Source organism: Aspergillus pseudodeflectus (assembly GCF_044049435.1).
Source record: "Aspergillus pseudodeflectus strain CBS 756.74 chromosome Unknown BJX68scaffold_108, whole genome shotgun sequence".
Lineage (NCBI taxonomy): Eukaryota > Fungi > Ascomycota > Eurotiomycetes > Eurotiales > Aspergillaceae > Aspergillus > Aspergillus pseudodeflectus.
The window spans coordinates 24,646-43,772 of NW_027263884.1; the positions used below are offsets into that span (position 1 = coordinate 24,646).

General features: G+C 53.0%; 6 protein-coding genes across 6 annotated transcripts; 4 read left to right on the plus strand and 2 right to left on the minus strand.

Moving 5' to 3' along the window:
• Positions 1-443: 443 nt before the first annotated feature.
• On the plus strand, positions 444-3,803 carry BJX68DRAFT_273353 (uncharacterized protein; the record flags this gene model as incomplete). Its single annotated transcript, XM_071047435.1, has 2 exons — positions 444-1,971; positions 2,626-3,803. 2 exons carry the CDS (start codon positions 444-446, stop codon positions 3,801-3,803), a joined length of 2,706 nt encoding a protein of 901 aa, XP_070892248.1.
• A 1,024-nt stretch (positions 3,804-4,827) lies between these two features.
• Positions 4,828-6,746, plus strand: BJX68DRAFT_250323 (dimethyladenosine transferase). The gene is made up of 2 exons (XM_071042241.1): positions 4,828-5,289; positions 5,371-6,746. Exons 1-2 carry the CDS (start codon positions 4,870-4,872, stop codon positions 6,160-6,162), a joined length of 1,212 nt encoding a protein of 403 aa, XP_070892249.1. The 5' UTR covers positions 4,828-4,869; the 3' UTR covers positions 6,163-6,746.
• A 1,930-nt stretch (positions 6,747-8,676) lies between these two features.
• BJX68DRAFT_274346 (sugar porter family MFS transporter) lies at positions 8,677-11,052 on the minus strand. The gene is made up of 7 exons (XM_071047643.1): positions 10,691-11,052; positions 10,514-10,641; positions 10,280-10,466; positions 10,098-10,201; positions 9,622-10,044; positions 9,259-9,549; positions 8,677-9,190 (listed from the first exon to the last, which is right to left on the minus strand). The coding sequence occupies exons 1-7, from the start codon at positions 10,713-10,715 to the stop codon at positions 8,810-8,812; spliced, it is 1,539 nt and encodes a 512-aa protein (XP_070892250.1). The 5' UTR covers positions 10,716-11,052; the 3' UTR covers positions 8,677-8,809.
• Positions 11,053-13,465: 2,413 nt separating this feature from the next.
• BJX68DRAFT_274348 (putative amino acid transporter) lies at positions 13,466-15,231 on the plus strand (the record flags this gene model as incomplete). Its single annotated transcript, XM_071047644.1, has 4 exons — positions 13,466-13,888; positions 13,940-14,120; positions 14,171-14,634; positions 14,683-15,231. The coding sequence occupies 4 exons, from the start codon at positions 13,466-13,468 to the stop codon at positions 15,229-15,231; spliced, it is 1,617 nt and encodes a 538-aa protein (XP_070892251.1).
• A 643-nt stretch (positions 15,232-15,874) lies between these two features.
• Positions 15,875-17,143, plus strand: BJX68DRAFT_273358 (uncharacterized protein; the record flags this gene model as incomplete). The annotated part of the gene is made up of 3 exons (XM_071047436.1): positions 15,875-15,986; positions 16,050-16,398; positions 16,456-17,143. The coding sequence occupies 3 exons, from the start codon at positions 15,875-15,877 to the stop codon at positions 17,141-17,143; spliced, it is 1,149 nt and encodes a 382-aa protein (XP_070892252.1).
• Positions 17,144-17,884: 741 nt separating this feature from the next.
• BJX68DRAFT_259804 (uncharacterized protein) lies at positions 17,885-19,102 on the minus strand (the record flags this gene model as incomplete). Its single annotated transcript, XM_071043768.1, has 2 exons — positions 17,885-18,122; positions 18,210-19,102. 2 exons carry the CDS (start codon positions 19,100-19,102, stop codon positions 17,885-17,887), a joined length of 1,131 nt encoding a protein of 376 aa, XP_070892253.1.
• Positions 19,103-19,127: the final 25 nt, after the last annotated feature.

Genomic DNA, 19,127 nt, shown 5'->3' on the forward strand with positions numbered 1-19,127 from the left:
GGCCTCATAGAAGAAACGCAGCCTTGGGGTTTGCAGGAATGATTGATGCCTGTGGGATCAAGTACAACTTTGAATAGGCGTAACGGATGAGATCCCGGTATCATTTCCTACGTCTCGTCGATTCAGGTTATCCTCAAGTTCATTCTTTGTCTTATGCCATTGCCTAGGGCTGCTTGTAACATAAACAATGTACTTCAGCCGGCAGTCAAGAAACACAAGTATTGCTCTTCCCCCACTATTGATGCATATCTGACGACGGGACAGCACCTTGAACAACTATACCAGCCGGCGTTATGCCCTGTCGGCCAAGGCGGAGAAAGGGGGGTATAAAAGGCTCGACCTGCTTTTCACATTTGTTCATTCTACATCCATATTGCCATTGTCATTCCACAGCAGACTCTCCATTCTCTTTATTATTCTCGACACATTGTCCATCCTCCAGGATGGCTTTCCTCTCTGGTGATTCTTCCTTGTCGGTCTATGGAGCTATCTCACCGTCCTCCATTTCCAGGAAGAAAAAGAAACAGCGCAAATCACGGGTTCACCATAGTTCGCCTACTGGATCCCAGTCCAAGGATGGCATCGATATCCATCAATCTGCCACACCTAGCGGGCGTCAACGCCTCATTCCTCGACTACCGAACGAAATCCTCTACGAAATCTTCTTATGCCTCCGCCAGGACCTAGACTCCTTGCTTCGGAGTGCTAGATCGACGACCGACCTGAACGCTGCTAGGGCCACAGCACGGATGTTCCACGGCTTCCTCTTTATCTCGCGCCAATTCTACTTCGTTGTGAGGCCGTTCCTGTATCATACCATCTTCCTCACACACGGGAAGCGGGTCAGGCAGCTGTACCGGTCGATAGAGAAATCTCCTTCGCTCTCGAGCCATGTGAGACATTTATTCTTCGTTGAGCAGAAGGACTGGAGTGGCCTCAAAACCAAGTCCGGGGCCATGCCGCAAGTCTGGCAGTCAGTTAAGTCTCAGCGCCCTGAAGTCGCAGCGAATTGGAAGAAAACGTCGAGAGCGCAACGGGATGTCGCCCTACAGCTCGTCTCTATCCTTGCGGGCCTAAAGAACCTGAAGACGTTCAAATATCGTGCAAATATCGACCCCACCCAGTGGCCGGTCAGGGACCGCGGCACTACCTTTGACTGGATTTTCATGACGCTCATCTCGACATTAGCGTCGAGGAAGTACGGTCATGAGCTTCTCCATAGCCTGGAAGAAGTAGACATCACCGGGCTTTCGCCGCCGAACAAAGCGACCTTCCTGCGTGTGTTTTTCAAACTACCCTACCTTCGCTCTTTGTCTCTGAGGCCTGCCTCCCATTTACAGACGCAGCCCCGATATCTTCCCGACGGCCTCTCGAAGACAATTCGTGAGCTCAGAATCACGAGCCCTCTATCACTCAACAACTTCCCCAGCCTCCTACGTGCCGTCGACAAGCTCGAAGTACTACATCTCGATATCTGCCCGGGGTCCGTCACATTCACACCAGCATATACCGCGTTCAAAGATGCTCTCAAGACCCAACACGCACACCTCAAAGAGCTACACATCTCGCCGCGCACACCATGCAGCGCACACTTTCTGCGGGAAAACTACCGTCCATGGTCCTTCTGGGGATGTACCAACCTGCGTATCCTCAGCATCCCCAACGAGCTGTACCACCACTATGAAAGGAACATCACAAGGGCGACGCATTTCCTCATCCATCCGCATGTCGAGACACTCATCATTTCCCACTGGCGCTTCAAGAAACTAGAATCTGTGGATTTGGACTTTCTCGTGCAGGATACTGCCGTCTGCTTGCAGTTGCAAAAGGTCGTTTTGCAGGATCTCATTGGCGGCCAACACGGGCGCATGTATAAATTCGGGAATGTTCGCAAGGCGTTTGCTAAGCGCAATGTGGCTTTGGTCTACGAGGACTGCGCCGGTGAAGGACGGGCACGGGCCAAGGAGAAATGTCCGTGGTGGGGATAGCTACTCAGGGCGGGGCATGCGGGTGCTCGTTCGGATATGTCGAGAGCCCTACTGGTTAGCCCTAATTGCGCCAACCTCCCCGGGTGACATGCTTGGATTCTGGCTGCGTTTCGTTTTGCTTGCTTGTGCGCCTCCTTTTCTTGTTGAATCTGTATACTCATTCAGGGCAATATGATGTATGTAGCCACCTGGGTTTCTTAGACAATAGATCAAGTATGAGTGGTCGTCCGTCGTGGACGAAGCCTGGTTGCCACACTTGCCTTTGCGGTATCACTGTGTCTCAAGCCTCTCCTTTTCTAATATTCAGGCCATAATTCCAACACTTTGACTTGTTTATCTTCTTACCCTCATGATAAAACATGTTTTAGAAGATCTGGTTCTGGTACCAGATTTGTCCCTTCAAGCAATCAGGCCATGAACCTAGATAGTAACCCAACGCCGTGATTGCCGCTACCATTGAACTTGTAACCTTTTCGCTACTGAGCGAGCGACCACTGATGCCAACAGTCGCCGCACAGATGGATATTGAGGATGCATAAATGTAGTCCACGTATCTTTGTGTCGTTTCCTCATCCATCGGTAGCAGCCTTGCACTCACCCACCACCACAATGGGTTCCTAGATTGAAACACCCTCAGCTGCTGCCCTAACTTCTGCAAACGCACAACCTTCTGAGAACAAGCAACTTGGCCAATACTTTGAATCGGCAACCCCGTTTAAGAGATCCCCATCTCTCCCCAACGACATTCTCTACGAGATCTTCAGCTACTATCTACGCGAGCAGGAGGCCGAGATCCGGAACCCCTCACCTGAGAGCAATCCCGACAGTGTCACAAAGCTATGGTCGACCCTCCGCTCAGTCCTCTTTCTATCCCGCCGGCTCTACCTCCTCGTCCGGCTGTTCTTCTATCACACGATATGTCTTTCAAACAGCGTCGACGTCGAGAAGTTATACAACACCGTGCGAGTGAATCCGTCTATAGGGAAGCATGTGAAAGTGCTTCTAGTGATTGAGCCGACGGATTTTAGCACGTTTCCCAAAACAAAGGATCCCACGCTGAACCTTCTAGATATCGTTCCCAGACGGAATCATAGGGTATGGTACCCGCGGGAACACAGTACTGCTCTCCAGCTGGTGTACGTCCTGCATCATTTGCATAACCTGAAATACTTCCGGTTCCTCGCGGCCAGCAGATCCGGGTCAAGGTTCCAAGATACCTTTATCTGTTTCTTCAACAGGCTCGCCGCTCGGGAGACGGAGGAGAAGACGGAAGTGGAGGTTCGGCCCTTGCCCTTGCTCGGCAGCGTGGAGGTCGACATTTCGAGAATCCGCTACCCAAATCAAGGGTCTTTCATGCACGTTTTCGTGTACCGGCCCAACATACAGTCGCTCTCCATCTCCCAGACTGTGCCGGTGCTGAAGCTGTATTTCCGGTCACAGCTCGGCATCGACACCTCATCGATCCGCAAACTGACCATCTCGAGCCCGATCATGCTTATGGACACGTCAACGCTGGTGCGCCTCCCGAAGACTTTGGAAGTTTTCAGTCTGCACTTGTGTCCCATGTTCTTCTTCCGCCCCGACGAGCAAGGTTACCTCGAAGCGGCGCTCCAGACCCAAGCCACCAACCTGAAAGAACTCCGTCTCTCCGCACACTCCACAACAGCCCCCAAACTATCCTGGTACCCAGTGTACAAGCCTACGTCCTCTCGCAGTACACCAATCTCCGCACTTTCTCAATCCCGAACTTCCTGTACACGTTCAACTACAACAAAGTCGGAATGTCGAAGCCGTCTCTTCCCTTCTGGGCCCTGAAATCCGCGCACTGTCCCTCTCAACCTGGTACTTTGAGTAAATCACCCCTGACATGATCGGGCACATTGCGGTCGCGAGCAGAGAAGTGGCCGCGAATCTGGAGAAGATTGTCATAGAAGATATGAAGGGTTGTAACTCGCAGCGGATGGACAAATTTGCGGCTGCGGAGAATGTGTGTTTCATGAGGGGGATTGCGCTGGAGTACCAGGATATTTCAACGTTTGCGAGGGCGGGTGCGCCAAATCTGATGGAGTGTAATTTCTGTCCGACGTGAGTACCCAGTAGGTAGTGTACCTACCTGTCGCCCGGCTCCGTATAGGTGTTGTAGAGAAAGGCTAGAAAGGGCTGGAAGAAATGACGTTTGTGGAGCTATCCGCTAGCGATAGAGATGCTCATGGTATGGTGGGAAGGACGGAGGTGATAGGGTCCAACAAGCAAGTCGAGGTTCTTATGTGGGTGGTCGGACTGCTGGAGGCCCTTCGCTGCCACTTTGGTAGTTACTGAACCTCAAAGTAGTGATCGACACTAGTATGGAGGTTCGATTCCAGCTAATTTAATTGCCATCAGTTGTCACTTACTTTGTAGGCCTTAACGTACCAGGTTTCTCCGGTGTAACTTCCATGCGGTCGTCGCAATAGTGTGCGCTCACACGGACCAGGTTATTGACATTTCCGCTGTACAACGTGGGAAACATATCTCAGAAACGACACGGACGCAGGAAGGTAAACCACGCAGGTACCCATTTCTGTAGCAGCATAGAAGCGTTTCAACGAGACAGAAGAGACACGCGTACGACATATTTAGCATTTAATCATCTCGCAAGAACAAATTGCGCGGCTGTTCGTTGTTACAAGTCTCTTTGGCTTCTGCGGGACAAATGATCCACGTGACCATAGGCCCGCGATACAGATGGAGCTGTCTTATCATCACGTGCTAGATCCCACCAATCAGGGACGCAAGCGATAAGCCGGCGAAAAAAAGATCTCGAAATTGTCGGCCGCCCTCTTCGTCAATCCCGCAACCGCCACAAAACAATCCACACCAACTTCGACACAGCACAGTCACAATGGGCAAAGCCGATCGCAGAAAAGGCGCTCGCGCCTCCTCAGCACCTTACTCAAAGCCCTCCTCAAAAGGCCTGGCAAGCGCCGGCTCGACAATCTTCAAATTCAACACAGACATCGGCCAACACATTTTGAAAAACGGCGCGATCGCAGACAACATTGTCGACAAGGCGAATGTGCAACCCTCGCAGACGGTGCTGGAAGTCGGTCCCGGTCCCGGTATCTTGACGAGTCGGATTCTGGAAAAGGCGAAGAAAGTCATTGCGGTTGAACTGGATCCGCGCATGGCGGCGGAATTGACGAAGCGCGTGCAGGGGACGCCGCAAGAGAAGAAGCTGCAGATTGTTCTCGGGGACTTTATTAAGACGGATCTGTCGAAACTCCCGCCTTTTCAGACTGTTATCAGTAATACGCCGTATCAGGTTTGTCTCCCCTCTTCTCCCTTCAACGCGCTCATGGTGCGTTGGCCTGGCATGGACATGCTAACAGTATTTGGGCGATAGATCTCCTCCCCCCTAATCTTCAAACTCCTCTCGATGCCCAACCCCCCCAAGGTGTGCGTGCTCATGGTCCAACGCGAATTCGCACTCCGCCTAATCGCCCGCCCCGGCGACGCCCTCTACTCACGCCTCTCCGTAAACGTGCAATTCTTCTCAAAGGTATCCCACATCATGAAAGTCGGCCGCAACAACTTCCGCCCGCCTCCGCAAGTCGAATCGAGCGTCGTCCGCGTCGAGCCCAAACCGCAGCGCCCGGATATCAGCTGGGACGAGTGGGATGGGATGCTCCGGATTTGCTTTGTGAGGAAGAATAAGACTCTGCGCGCCGGGTTTATGGCGACCAAGATTCGCCAGTTGATTGAGCGGAATTGGATTACGTGGGCGGCTATGCATCCCGAGGCGGTTCTGGCGGAGGATGTCGAGTTACTTACGGGGAAGGTGGCGTTCCCGGAGAAGTTTGCGGGGAATAACAAGGGAGAGGAGGATGTCGAGATGGATGGCGTTGAGGAAACGACCGCTGGAGGTGATGTTGACGGCGACGACGACGACGTGGATATCTTCATGGGCGATGAATCAAAAGAGGACAAGGCGGCGGCCGCTGCGCAGAGTGGACCGATCATCACGGTTGCCGGACACCAGGTACCGCGGAATCTGGTCACCAAGTTGATTCAGTACAAGATTGAGAAGATCCTTGATCAGGCGGGATTGGCGAACGCGCGTGCGCAAAAGTGCGACGAGAATGATTTCCTGCGACTGTTGCATAGCTGCAATACCGAGGGTATTCATTTCTCATAACGAGGGATTGATGGCTATCTGGTTTGGGTATGCTGCCTATCTCGATGACGGTGACTGACACGGCTTGTCTGAGCAGTGCTGGACACTGCCTGTTCATCGCGCCTCTGCTTCGGTTGCGATCTCCTGCGGTTGTACGGAGTGCGGGTTATAGACTATAATGACGAAAAGTGCGATTTGTTATACCTCTCAGCGAACATGAATTTCAAGAATACGGTTTTCCATCTATTCCCGATCTATCCGCATGATTGTGGATGCTCGACGCTGTGCTTGTCTCAAATTGTAGCCGCCGATCCACATCTAAACCGCAGGTCTAGAGTCAGTAATATCCAGCTGTGTTGCTCCTCTGGCCGGACCATCGCCTGAGGGCAATACGTGGCAATTTTCCAATAACAGGTACCGTCCACCATGACCATGGTTCTTGTGTCCTGAGACCGCTTTCCCATGCAGGTCCAAACTTGTGTATATTTTGGTTCACGATCTAGACAGCTCCAAAGCCTTCTCATAGATCATCCGTGCGCAATACTTACTTGCAGTTCAAGATGACAAAAATTGTCATCTAGTCAACTCGCCATGGCAACGTCGACTATAAGAAGGGTCCCGATGCTTGCTTTCTAGGCCACTCGCTGCTCAATGTGCAGCTTTCGTAACAATGTATCATCGGTCGAAAGTCCTCACTTGGCTTGGAAGTAAGTAACGATCTCTTCTCTTACTTAGGAGAATACCAACGATCCCTGAGACAAAATTCATGAAGGTCACCAACGCAACCACCATCGCTATCCTCCTTCTTGCCCCGACTGCATGCTCTGGCCCAAACGCGTACGGGGTCTGCCAAGCTCGATGTGGCGGCGTAGTGATGGCCTGTTGTTCCGCCGCGGGCTTTGTATGGGGTGCAGCTATGCCAGCTGCTGTCCCTCCGCCTATAGTTGTTTGCAATAACACGTTTGGCGGTTGCCAGGCAGCCTGTGCTACAGTCCTGCTGGCACTGGCTCCTTGACCGTGGTTTATGGGAAAGGGCTGAGCGGATATGGACCGAAAATGAACTTTTGGAATGTGTAGAATGGGCTCGGAACTGTGGCTTTCTTGTTATTACGCTGCTTAAAAAAGGCTGTATGTAGCTCAGCTTGCTGTCATTGAATTGATTCCATGAAGAGTATTAGCCGCTTTCCAGGACTAGAGTAGGAATGGCAGATTGTAAAGCCCCGTGCCACTCTGCGAGTCTAAAGGTGCCGTTTCTACTCCAAGTAGTGAGTCCATGTTCCGACGCTGTAGGGGACGTCCTTCACGAAGTCAAGGGGGGGTGCCCCTTGCGATATCTGTCCAGCTTGGAGCGCCTTTGTTAGGGTGCCTGCGCTGTGGATAGGGAGGGCCCTTCAGGGGCTCTCAAAGCTCGCGACATGTGGGTAGATGATTGTTAGGTATTATAATCCCCCTTGGCTGCGCATCACGACCGCTTTGATGATTTCTCCGACTTCTTGTTTACAGAAGCATGTGTGTTAATCGCAGCAAGAGGCATCTCGGGGGAAATGAAATGAACACGACGGCCACCCACGCCCATTCAACTGTCCGAACCTTCGGTTGGATCATGGATGCCTTGTTTTTGAGAAATGCTAGACAAGTCCCCCCGTGGTGATTTCAGACACGAAGGAACAATTGACTCATGTCACGTCAGGGGTCGCACTTTCCCTGTGTTATTTTCCATCCGCCTCCCACCACGATCTTTCCCCTTGCCCCCGCTCTCATCCCAACTCCTCCCCATGAACACAGAGAGCTCCGGGGTGCCGCACCGCATTTTATCGTGCTTATTATACTAACATGGCTTTACTAACAATGGTTTCCGTAGGGGTCTCTCTAGATAAACCGCAGTTCAAGGATTGAACACACAATCCGCCAAACCGCCCAACAACACCGGATACCTAGCCTGGCCGAAATGGCCTCTGGAGGCTACAGAGAACGAACGGTATGTTCTGGAAGACCAATCCTGAGTCTACTCGCTAATTACTTCTGCCACTCGAGACAGAACACGGACCACGGCATCAGCCACGGCGAACGGAAGCCTTCGGCCACGGCATAACGCGTTTCGACCATGCTGAGTACTATGATACGGCCGGCAAACTCTCTGCGGAAGTCCCCGGCAGCAGGTAGCTCACGTCCGACCAGACCTTTCTACGGCAGCGACTGATCTTCTAGCCGAAGATGAAGCTCCCTCAATGCTGGTGCCAATCCGGCGACCCGTGGCTTAGGAACGGAGCTCAGTTGGCACAATGGAGAACCTTCCTTAGAAGGTTGGTCATAGGTAAGGCTACCTGACTTGCTCATCCAATGATCATATCTAACTTCTCGGAGAATTTGCGGGAGCTCGAAGGGTTATTTCTTCGTTTTAGGCGTCTGCTGTGGTCTGTGTGTTTATGACTGTCGGATTATTGTTATCAAGCATGATAATGTTGTGCTACGTCAAACTGAACCTGGGTTGCCTGTTTACCTGCTTTGCAACAAGCCATCCAGTTGCTCTTGTCATATATAAAGCGGTTAAAATGAATCGTTGTCCTGTCATCCCAAGGCTGCTCGAACATAAAATGCATTACCGTGTTACTGGTTCAAAATAGGTCTCTAAACAACAAGACTCTCCACAGGGACAAGTCAAAACCGTCTAGACGTCTTCCTTGTGGCTAGCATCCCCCATATGGTCATCAACAACACTCTGCTTGCGGTGCTGTTCAATCTGCTCCCCGAACCGGCCATGCATCTTGGCCGTCTCCCAAGCCTTGACCCCGGAGTCGAACATCAGGTCAATCTCTTCGAGGGATCTCTCTGCCGTCTCAGGGTACATGAAGAAGACGTGGAAAGTCATCACAGTACAGAAGACACCGAAGATGATATATGTCCTCCATTGAATGTTCGTGAAAGCCGGAGCGACAAAGTATGCGAGGGCAAAGTTGAATATCCAGTTTCCGGCTGCGGACAGACCGACACCCTTGGCGCGGTACTTGAGGGGGAAGACCTCGGAGGCATAAATCCAGGCGGTGGGGGCCTATAGTATGGGCTGTCAGTTCCTGCAACCAACGTGCACAGAAGATACGGAAGGAGAAAACAACTTACCCAAGTAAGACCGTAAACTCCGACGAAAATGTAAGAGCACGCAATAACTCCCTTTCCTGCCGCGCCCTTCACCTCCCACTTCAGGTTCTCGTTTCCGTTAATCGAATCGACAGGGTTTCCGTACGTTGCCATTGTACCAGCAATAGCAAAGTGCAGAGCCATGGATGCGATCGCACCGGAAATGAGCAAGAGACGGCGTCCGATTCGATCGATGTAAGGGAGGATAACGCCTGTTGTCACGAGGAAGATGACGTATTGGATGATTGAGGAGTATAGGGAGGTATCACCGGTCTGTCATGTAGCGAGTTAGTTCGACGACATTCAGCTTTGGGAACCTCGGAGAGAGTTAGTTCGGCAACGTACCATGCCAGCCTGCTGGAAGATATAAACAACGTAGTACATGGCAACATTCCCACCGAGAAGCTGCTGCCAAACCTGAACACTAACACCGCAAAGAGTCCGCTTCCAAATACCGGGGCCAAAGAGAGCGAGGAATGTGACATCCTTGGCCTCATGGGCAATCCGAGCGGCTTCCTGGACCTCTTCGTACTCGACCTGGACGACTGGATCGTTTCGGTTTCCGTTACCATGCAGGAGGGCAAGCGTGTCGAGGGCTTCTTCCCATCGTTCTTGGCCGGCGAGCCAGCGGGGGGATTCGGGGAAGAAGGGTAACGCGAGGAGGAGGATCAGCCCCGGGATGGCCTGGACTCCCCAGGCAATTCGGAAGGATGATGGGCCTTCAACACCCTTGCCGCAGCCCCAGGAGATCAGGTACATGATCAAAATCTAAAGGGTAACCCGTTAGTACATAGTGCTGAAAGAGGAATTTGGGTACCTACACCCCACTCGATTGCCCATTGTTGGATACCGACGATGCGACCACGGATCTTGGCAGGAGCCAGCTCGGCCAAGTATACACAGACTTGACTCGAGGTAATACCAACTGCGAAGTGAAATAGTTAGGTGCGATGCTCTCAAATGTGTTGCTATCCCAGGCGGTGGACGGGGGCAATATATTTACCAGAAAGACCGCTGATGACTCGCCCCGCAACAAGATGAGCAACATTCTGAGCAGAACACTGGATGACAGCACCAATGATCCAAATGACGGAGGCGATCATCAAGGCATAGCGACGGCCGAGATGGTCAGCAACCCAACCGGCGGCGATGGCACCAGCGAAAGATCCGGCCGACATTGACGCAGTAATCTACCGTCTGTTAACACTGCGCGTGCTGCAGCTCGGGGACCACTCACTCCTCCTTGAAGATCAGAGTTTGGATGGTTGAAATATTCCAGGTACTGGTCCGTTCCGATCCAAGCGCTCATTGAACTGACATCGAAACCGAACAGGGCACCTCCGATCGTGCCAAAGGCAGCGAGAACTGGACAGCGTCAGAATCATACCCTTTGATGACCTTCGGCTCGACCTACCATAGATATTAGTGATGCGATACATCTTGACGATAGAGACCGGTTCACCCGGGGAAGAAATCTGGAGACCCCGACCCGGAATTCGAAGAGGACCCTTTTATACTTGACCGCGGCCGGGCCCTGCCAACTTGGCACATCTCAGCCGATTCCCAGTCTTCCCCGATGCAACGCTGTCGGACAATCGAAAATCGAGGTGCGACCAGCGAAAATGCGGGTTGCGGAGGCCCGGGATGGGGGAAAACTGGACCAGACCCAACCAGAATCTGGAGTTCTTGGGATTTGCGTCACAGTGGGGATGGCCTCATTCCAAGCGATCCAGTCGGTTTGTTTTACTCCTTCCATCGGTTATGCGCAATTTAACCGAAGTGGTGCCATGAAAAAGCAGGTCAGGTCATGGAAACGACTCTCAGGGCAAGTAATCCTTTCCTCGATGACGGTGATGGCTTCCATGCTCTGCAGTTCTCTCCACCGGAGAAGCTTCTGATAGTCACTTCTTGCATGACAGCCAAATTGCCGATATCGTTGCAGGGAACAACCAAACGCCACTAACATCGCTCGCTGCGAACCACGAGGAAGCCACACGCGCGGTTTCGCATAGGACTGGCGGATAAACTCTTTCCTGGTTTGCGTTCAAGCCATTTAATATAAATCCGTCTTGTCGCGACGTCAGCGGCTGCGCTTTAATCTAGCCGCAATCCTCCCGTGACGCTACGTAGCAAGCGCCCTTTTGCACTGCCGAACTATACTCCAACGTCAACGCAGGAGCAAAATACTATCTCATAAGCGCGACGTTGATGTCCATCGGCAAGAATCGGGCAGTGTTGTATTTGTCCCGCCATGGAGGGAACTTAGTACCCGGGAATATCCATGTCGAATCCTGAATTGCGCCACTTTGGCGACAACAAGCCGTATATGCGTGCCGGAGAACGGGCCGAATCCTCAGTCAAACTACGCCGATGAGGATGATCCAAACCACTATCAGCCCCAGTCGCCTGTTCGACATCTTTGCTTTGTTCGGTTCAGGTACTTGAAGGCGAACTCTTTCCGGCGTCAACACATTCGGTACAATGCTGGCAAAATCAAATGTAGTAAGGGTGGCTTATCGCCGACCATGGCTCCTGGCAGCCAGCCGACCGTTATCCTTCGCCTCCCTCGATAGTATATCACTCATCGATGAGTTTCCCTAGGCTGATGCTCAGTCTCGGTTGAATTCAAACCACAGTCTCCGGAAACGGGCCCCAGACTCTGTTTCGCAGCTCGACCCACAGCGTACCCACAACCCTTCCGTGAGGCCTGGGGTCTGGAGTCCCAAATTGCGTGTCTGTCTCAGCTTCGTGATATGTATTGCCCGATCGATGAGACAGCATCCTTCAAGCTCACTTTTACCGAGAACAGCCCGTCGGTAATTCTCGTCGATCACTTTGTCGGGTAAATGTACCTGGCCATGTTAGTCATGCTGAGGCAACTGGTGTGCCTGTTCCCCTGCGATCCTATCAATTTGCCAATGATCGGTCGGCATAATCGAATGGTTAGTTGTTCCAGGCTCTGGCGGGTATAGATTGCAAAGCCGATCGAACCCTTATCGCATACGGCTCCTTCCAAATGTAGGTCCTTCAGAAAGACGAAGAAGTCTCATCGAATTCTCCATCTTGCTATTGCCGACGACTCAAGCTGCAGATCAATTGCTGTCCGGACTTATAGTGAGGCCGTAAGAGTTTCACAAAAGCAAATCTCATCCACGACCACCGGGCGCATTGCCGCCATTGGGAAATTGCCTTTGCTCATTATGTGAACTTTGCCTTGTCCGCATTCCAATCTCTCTACCCAGAGTACTCAGGGTCTCGATGAGAGCAACGTTCAACGATAGCTAACGTGTACCCGGAATTAAATGTTGGCCTTCGGTTCCTTGTCTGACGACTCTTGTCTCCTACTGGAATGTTCAGATCAGCGCTCAGGAATTCCCAGAGTCGGTCAATAATCCTCAAACCTTGCTCGATGGCCGAGCGCATGACCAACACGGTGGCACCGTCAGACCGTCTTGCCGTCCACCCATCAGCCATATTCGACTTCACGGATTAGGCTCTCAACACAAGGGCAGACCTTGCTGATTATATAGCGCAGGCCTCTCGACACTCGACCGAGCGACGGACTGTTTGTGGCCCGCGTAACCACACCGTCATCTTTCCTGGTCGAGAAAGAAACACTAGTCGCATATTCCTTTTTTGCCTACGACGCAAACCAATAGTGGTGTTAAGACAGCCACTGAATTGGATTGAAGCAATTACACGGCAGGATTACGCCGCTCGAGAAAAAGTAATCATGAGGGCAGCAGTTCATACCGGTGAGTCCACGAAGCGCCAAGTGGTTGTGCGAGTTGTCAATGCAGCTGTTAACGCAAGGGAGGTTTAGTTCTGGACCGGCTGCCTTGTCCAAGGCTTATCGCGACGTCACCTCAGAGCCGGTCCATCCTACACTGACAAGCCGACTGAGAGAGCGAAGATGCTTTTGGTGCTCTTATGTATTGAGCTGCGATGTTACCTCTCCTCCTCGTGCCTGCGCCCCGGTGAGGCGGCATCCCCAATTTCAGGGTGCGGACGAGGATCGACCGAGTCCGTCAGTAAGGCATCCCCGAGCCTGATTGCGCATCTTTGTGCGACGGTTAGCCTGAGGCTTATTGTGCGTAAGCCTTCTCGCAATGATATAATATGGGGAGTGCCCAAGGTTCTGCCTGATATTATCCCCTTGACCGATACCGCCGGCTGATCAAGCTTCGCGATGGACATATCGACACTGACCCCTCCTTTCGAAAGATCTAGCAGCCGCGAAAATGAATCAGAGAAGCACCTGGCCTCCACCCAGTCTACTGGCGACCATGGAGCGGACACCGACCTTCGGCGCTCGTTATCGACACGTCATCTCACGATGATCGCGCTCGGCTCATCGATTGGTATGGGCCTCTGGCTCGGCAGCGGTACTTCCCTTCGGAACGGCGGACCGGCGGCGATATTTATTGGATACATTCTGGCTGGTACAATGGTGTGGGCTGTTAGTCATGCTATCGGCGAGATGGCCGTGCTATACCCACTTCCTAGTGCTTTTGTGCAGTGGGCGAGCATTTTTATCAGCCCTTCCGTTGGTTTCGCTGTTGGCTATGCATATTTGTTTGGCTATTTGATTACAATTGCGAATGAGCTTCAGGTACGCTACTCGAGTACCCACATGCCGGTGTTCTCATTGCTGATGGCGGAGGGCGTTGTGACTGTCCTCAACTTCTGGACCGACTCCGTACCGACGGCAGCCTGGATCACGATCTTCTGGCTGGTGATCATTCTCATCAATGTATGCGCCGTCAGGTTCTTCGGTGAAGTGGAAGTGATTTCATCAACTATCAAGTTCTCATGGATCTTCGTTGTCATAATCTCGTTGATAGGTTAGTCCTCTTCTCCTGGCTATACCGATCCTACTAACTCCCGCTGGCAGTGGTATCCGCCGGCGGAGCCCCCGACCAGGACGCGATTGGTTTCCGCTATTGGAACGCAGAGCCCTTCACCAACGGCTTCAAGGGTTTTCTCGGTGTCATGCCTACCTGCATCTTCGCCATGTCCGGCTCCGAGAGCTCTGCGCTGGTGGCAGCAGAGACGCAGAACCCTCGCAAATCGGTTCCTAGGGCAGTGGGTTCAATATGGCTGCGTCTGTCTCTTTTCTATATTCTAGGCTCGCTTGCGATCACGATCACTGTCTCGCCACATGATCCGAACCTTTTCGGTGGGAATGGTGATTCGAACTCACCATTCGTCGTCGCGTACCAGAATGCTGGACTCCCCGTGCTCGCGCATATGATGAACGCTGTGATTTTCATCTCGGTCATCTCCACTGGGAGCATCTCAGGTTATGGTGGCTCTAGGACATTGATGGGATTATCTCATCTCAACATGGCGCCCAAGGTAAACCGTTGTAACCACGTTCAGTTGAATGCTACTAAGCCGTAGCAGATCTTCGGCCGCGCAGACGACACCGGCCGCCCCTACGCCGGCCTCTTCATCGTCCTTCTCGTCGGTGGCGGTCTGTCATATCTCAATGTAAGCAGCAGCGGCTCAGACGTCTTCAGCTGGTTCTCAAACCTAACCTCCCTCTTCACCCTGTTCGGCTGGGGCTCCATCTGCCTCTCGCACCTGCGAATGCGGCACGCATGGAAGACGCAAGGTCGAGCTGAGAGTGACCTGCCTTGGCGGACCTGGACATATCCATATGCATCATGCTGGGGACTCTTCTGGTGTGTTCTTCTAATCATTGCGGAATTCTACCTGAGCGTATGGCCGCTTCATACGAGCCCGAATGCGAGGGATTTCTTTGCGAATTATGTCAGTGTAATTGTGATTCTTGTTGTTTACACCGGGGCAAGATGTTGGTATCGCGGGCCGTGGTGGGTGGATGCTGGTACAATTGATTTGGATGGGCCACGAAGGTTCTACGCGAGGGATGAGGAGGAGGCGAACTCGAGGACTGTGCTGTCGAGAGCTGCTGGGTGGGTGTTCAAATGAATGTTATATTCCTTGACAAAAGACTGTTGTTTTTTGTTTGTTCCAACTTTGAAGCAATGTTCGTCTTCAGCCCGCATTGAATCATGGTCTTTTACACCTGTCATCCATGTTATCCAGGGCGTCGAAAGGATGCCTATTCTGTTCATTACCTGGTTCTGGGACTTTGATCCAATCACATGCAGCCATTGTGATATGAGCTAGCATGCAGCTGGTCCCCGTCCCTAAAACCCTACCTCCGTTTGAGGTTCGCTGATCTGCCATCGCTGGAGCCCTCGCTGCCTTCACAGCCCGTGAAGTGAAGTGGGTGGCGGTGAATTGGCTACCTGGGCCCTCCAGGTGAATGGACTTCCAGGTTAATAAAATTGCATTGCGCACAAAGTGAATGGAAACTTTGACTGACTATAATTCTAGGACGTCCTTCTCGAGTATAAATTCTGCTACTAGCAATTTCAGTAAGTCATCCTCTCAACATGAAAATCACTTGCTCCAACTACAGCATTCTGAACCCAATCTACAAACCCGGTCTCTTCGCCATCGTCCAAGATATCAAGGATCCCGGCCGTAGGTCAATCCGACCAGATTTTGACCATCTCGTTCACAATTCTTACTCATTTACTACGACCTTCCGCCTGAATACGCCATCATGACCAAGCACAGCCGGGACCGCAATGTCAAGCGAGGTATTATTCCTCGCCCCAGCACCAACGAAGATCCCAACGCGCTTAAGAGCGCCGGTGTCCAGCAGGCTCAAGCCGGTAAGCCCCCATCGGAATTACTTCCTCTCTCACCATGATCATGACCAACTGACTATGCCACAGAACTGCAAGGCTACCTGACAAAAGATGCAGTACGCATAGCCCGGACTATCACAATCAAACGCGGATATGACTGGACAAGCGATCAAAGCGGCAGAGCTCTCGAACGGGTAGCTTACAGTGACTCGAAACGGCTGGCCGCGGTGTTGCACCGTCGCGGCGTCGTGGCATCCCAGCCGTGTCAAGATTGCCTCTCGGGCAATGATAGACCCTGGCAGTCCTGTGTTGTGTCGCCGACGGTAGGCGGGAGGGTGTTTCAGGGCGGGTCGTGCAGTAATTGTCTTTTTAGGCATCGGGGATATGCTTGCAGTCATCGAATCGATAAGGGGAGTAACGAGGCTTCCGCGGCTTGGTGAGCATCCTGTCACCCCCGTTTATCCGCTCGTCCCTCACTAACATTCCTCGGCAGTCTCTCCATGCAAGACTCCACTATCCAACCCACCCACAGTTGGCAAGGTGTGTCGAATACAGTTGCTCGCAATGAGGTCACGTCTCCTTCAATACTCCGTCGCAACCCCGATTCCACGCCACTGCAGTGGCGCATACCAAGTTGGAAGGGTGCAGGGACGGTGACGGCTGCACAGCCAACATTGAGCCCCTCCGCATCACCTCCCTTTCTAACTGCATCGGCTGCTACCCATACGCTCACCACTCACCCGGCCCCCAGCTCCCACCTACCCTCGACCAAGTGCAATATCCCTCTGTCTAATCGTCCTCCTCGTCCTCCTTCTCCCGCCTCGATGACGTCTCAAACTTATACACCCAAACCCGTTTTTGCGACGCCGATGACATATTCTCCGCTGCCCTCTAACAGCCACGCTGAAACCCTTCCCCAACCATCCTCAATTACCGCATCCCCCCAGACCTTCCCGGCAAACTTGACTATGCACCCCGCCACATATACCGGGCAGCTGCTACAGCTCCCTCTAACCGGCACCGCGATGAACGACCCCAGGCAGCTTTTCCGCGCACGATCTGACCTAGCGCGCCTTACCGCAACCGTGGATGACCGCCTTCGCGAGCTGGGCTATTGTAACGAGGATTGGCGGCGCTCGATATACGCTGTTGGAGAAAGCCAGGCGGAGGAAAGGGCCTAAGGTGAAGTCGTCTGGCGTTCGGAGACGGTCCTTGGTATGTCCTTCTTCAGGGCCTCTCTGCGGTGGATGTTGGTTGCGGTGGGGACCGCTTCATCTCTGGCACTAATCGGTATTATAACTTTTGTTTCCCGAGTCCTCACCTTGAGGATTGCTTTTTCTTTCGCTATCACGGGTCTCAGAACTACTCAGTGACGCTCGCGGTCAGAGTGTACGAGCTCCTACTCCTGAGGGACAGCGACCCCCGTTACCATATGAGACTTACCGCCCTGAAAGGTTGTATTGGATGACCGTACTGAGTCATTTAGCATCTAAGCGACGCAATAAACCCAGCTGGTTCGCGAATTGGAAGATTATGAGGTTGATATGTGCTGGAGAAGGATAAATATGCGAGCTGGCTCTGGTTTTGGCTGGCGTCTTGGAGGGTTGGCGTGTAGGTATCTTTGGTTCGGCATGGGTATATCACTGGGACGGGCATCGCGGGCGTTTGGCGCAAAGGAAAATCTATAGGGAGGGGTTTTCCATGCTTTGGTGGTACGAACAGGGTTGTTTATTGCTTTTTTGTGGGATCGATCGTCCTGAGAGAGCGAACAAGGATCAGTTGAGGCGAGACATGGACAGCGGCGCCTGGAGATTTTCTTATGAAGAAGGAACATAATTGCGAGGTGTTATTCCCCATATCAGGCGTATATCATGAGCTTAGTTACATTTTCTCCCTCCAACCCCCAACGCCAACTCGCTGTCCTAGATCAAGTCACCACCACCCCTCCGCATGACGGCCCCCATCCTCAACCCCCTCGCCAGACTCCGACTTCTCGCCCTTGTCGCGACACTGTTGGTTCTGAACGTCCGTACAGCCTCAACAGCCTCCTCAGCCGGAACATCCATCCCAACACCCGCCATGCGCAACTCATTCTCAGATAGCGAAGTCCAGCCGCTCAGCGGCGGAGAAACCTGCACGAAGTCGTACGGGACTTGGATGCTCGGACATTCCTCGCATCCCCCCTCCTCCTCCTCTTCTTCTTCTTCTTGAGCAAGACCAGGGTCAGGACCAGGACGAAGAGAAGACCGATCCAGCTTCCACACAACCGAAACAACATAATAATCCAACACCCCCGGCCTATCTGGCGTCTCATCGCGAACCCACCGTCTCCCACCAAACATGCTACTCCCACTCCACCGACTAACACTCACATCCTGCGCCGTCGCACGAAGGACCCCGCCATCCCTTCGCCGAAAAACCCACCCTGCCACCGCCTGCCCAACAATACAATCAACCTCCCCCCTCCGCCTCTCAACCGACTCAAAATCCACCACAAACCGCGTCACACTCTCCGGGACCCGGACCCGATTCACCCACGTCGCACTAACCCGCAGGGGCTCATTCCGCTCCCAGTGCCAGAAGTCCGTGTACCGCAGGGTCAGCGTGACACTGCGCGGCGCGAAATGCTCGATATCGAAGAGGTCCTGTAGCGCGGACCCGGGCTCGAGCATGTACAGCTGCGCGAAGATGTGTAGGGGCCCCGTGTGCATCAGCATCTCGCTCATCCCGCGCCGCGCGTGCATCTCGTGGATGTTTTTGAGGAATCGCTCAAACGCGCGCCGCTCGATTCGGCCGCCGCCAATGCGTGGCGGCGCGCGCTCGTCGGCTGTCAGGTAGAAGACTTGTTCGGCGAACGCAAGCGGCATCCACCAGCCCTCGGCGTAGGCGAGCTTACATGTGCGCAGGAGCGCGGTGTGGGTTTTTAGTGGCGCGGAGTACCCCGGTCGCGCCCAGTAGGTTTCGCGGCTGTAGACGTGGGCGGGTTCTGTGTCTTCGCATTGCGTGAGGGTGTAGGTGAAGATTTGGTGGCGGAGTTCGGGGGGGAGGGTGCTGAAGAGCGGCGATGTTGGCTGTGGGGAGGTGGTGGTGAATGAGAGCGGGGTGAGGATGGGATTTTGGGTGTGTTTGGCGGAGGACATGCTTGACTTTTTTTGCTTTAGGGAT

What these genes read in the sequence shown, in the direction of transcription:
- BJX68DRAFT_250323 (XM_071042241.1), top strand. Translation starts at nt 4,870, where the DNA reads ATGGGCAAAGCCGATCGCAGAAAAGGCGCTCGCGCCTCCTCAGCACCT. An exon ending in TCAGTAATACGCCGTATCAG is followed by an intron (nt 5,290 to 5,370) that starts GTTTGTCTCCCC and finishes TTTGGGCGATAG; the next exon opens with ATCTCCTCCCCCCTAATCTT.
- BJX68DRAFT_274346 (XM_071047643.1), bottom strand. Translation starts at nt 10,715, where the DNA reads ATGTATCGCATCACTAATATCTATG. An exon ending in AATGGGCAATCGAGTGGGGT is followed by an intron (nt 10,045 to 10,097) that starts GTAGGTACCCAA and finishes GTTACCCTTTAG; the next exon opens with ATTTTGATCATGTACCTGAT. An exon ending in TCTTCCAGCAGGCTGGCATG is followed by an intron (nt 9,550 to 9,621) that starts GTACGTTGCCGA and finishes GCTACATGACAG; the next exon opens with ACCGGTGATACCTCCCTATA.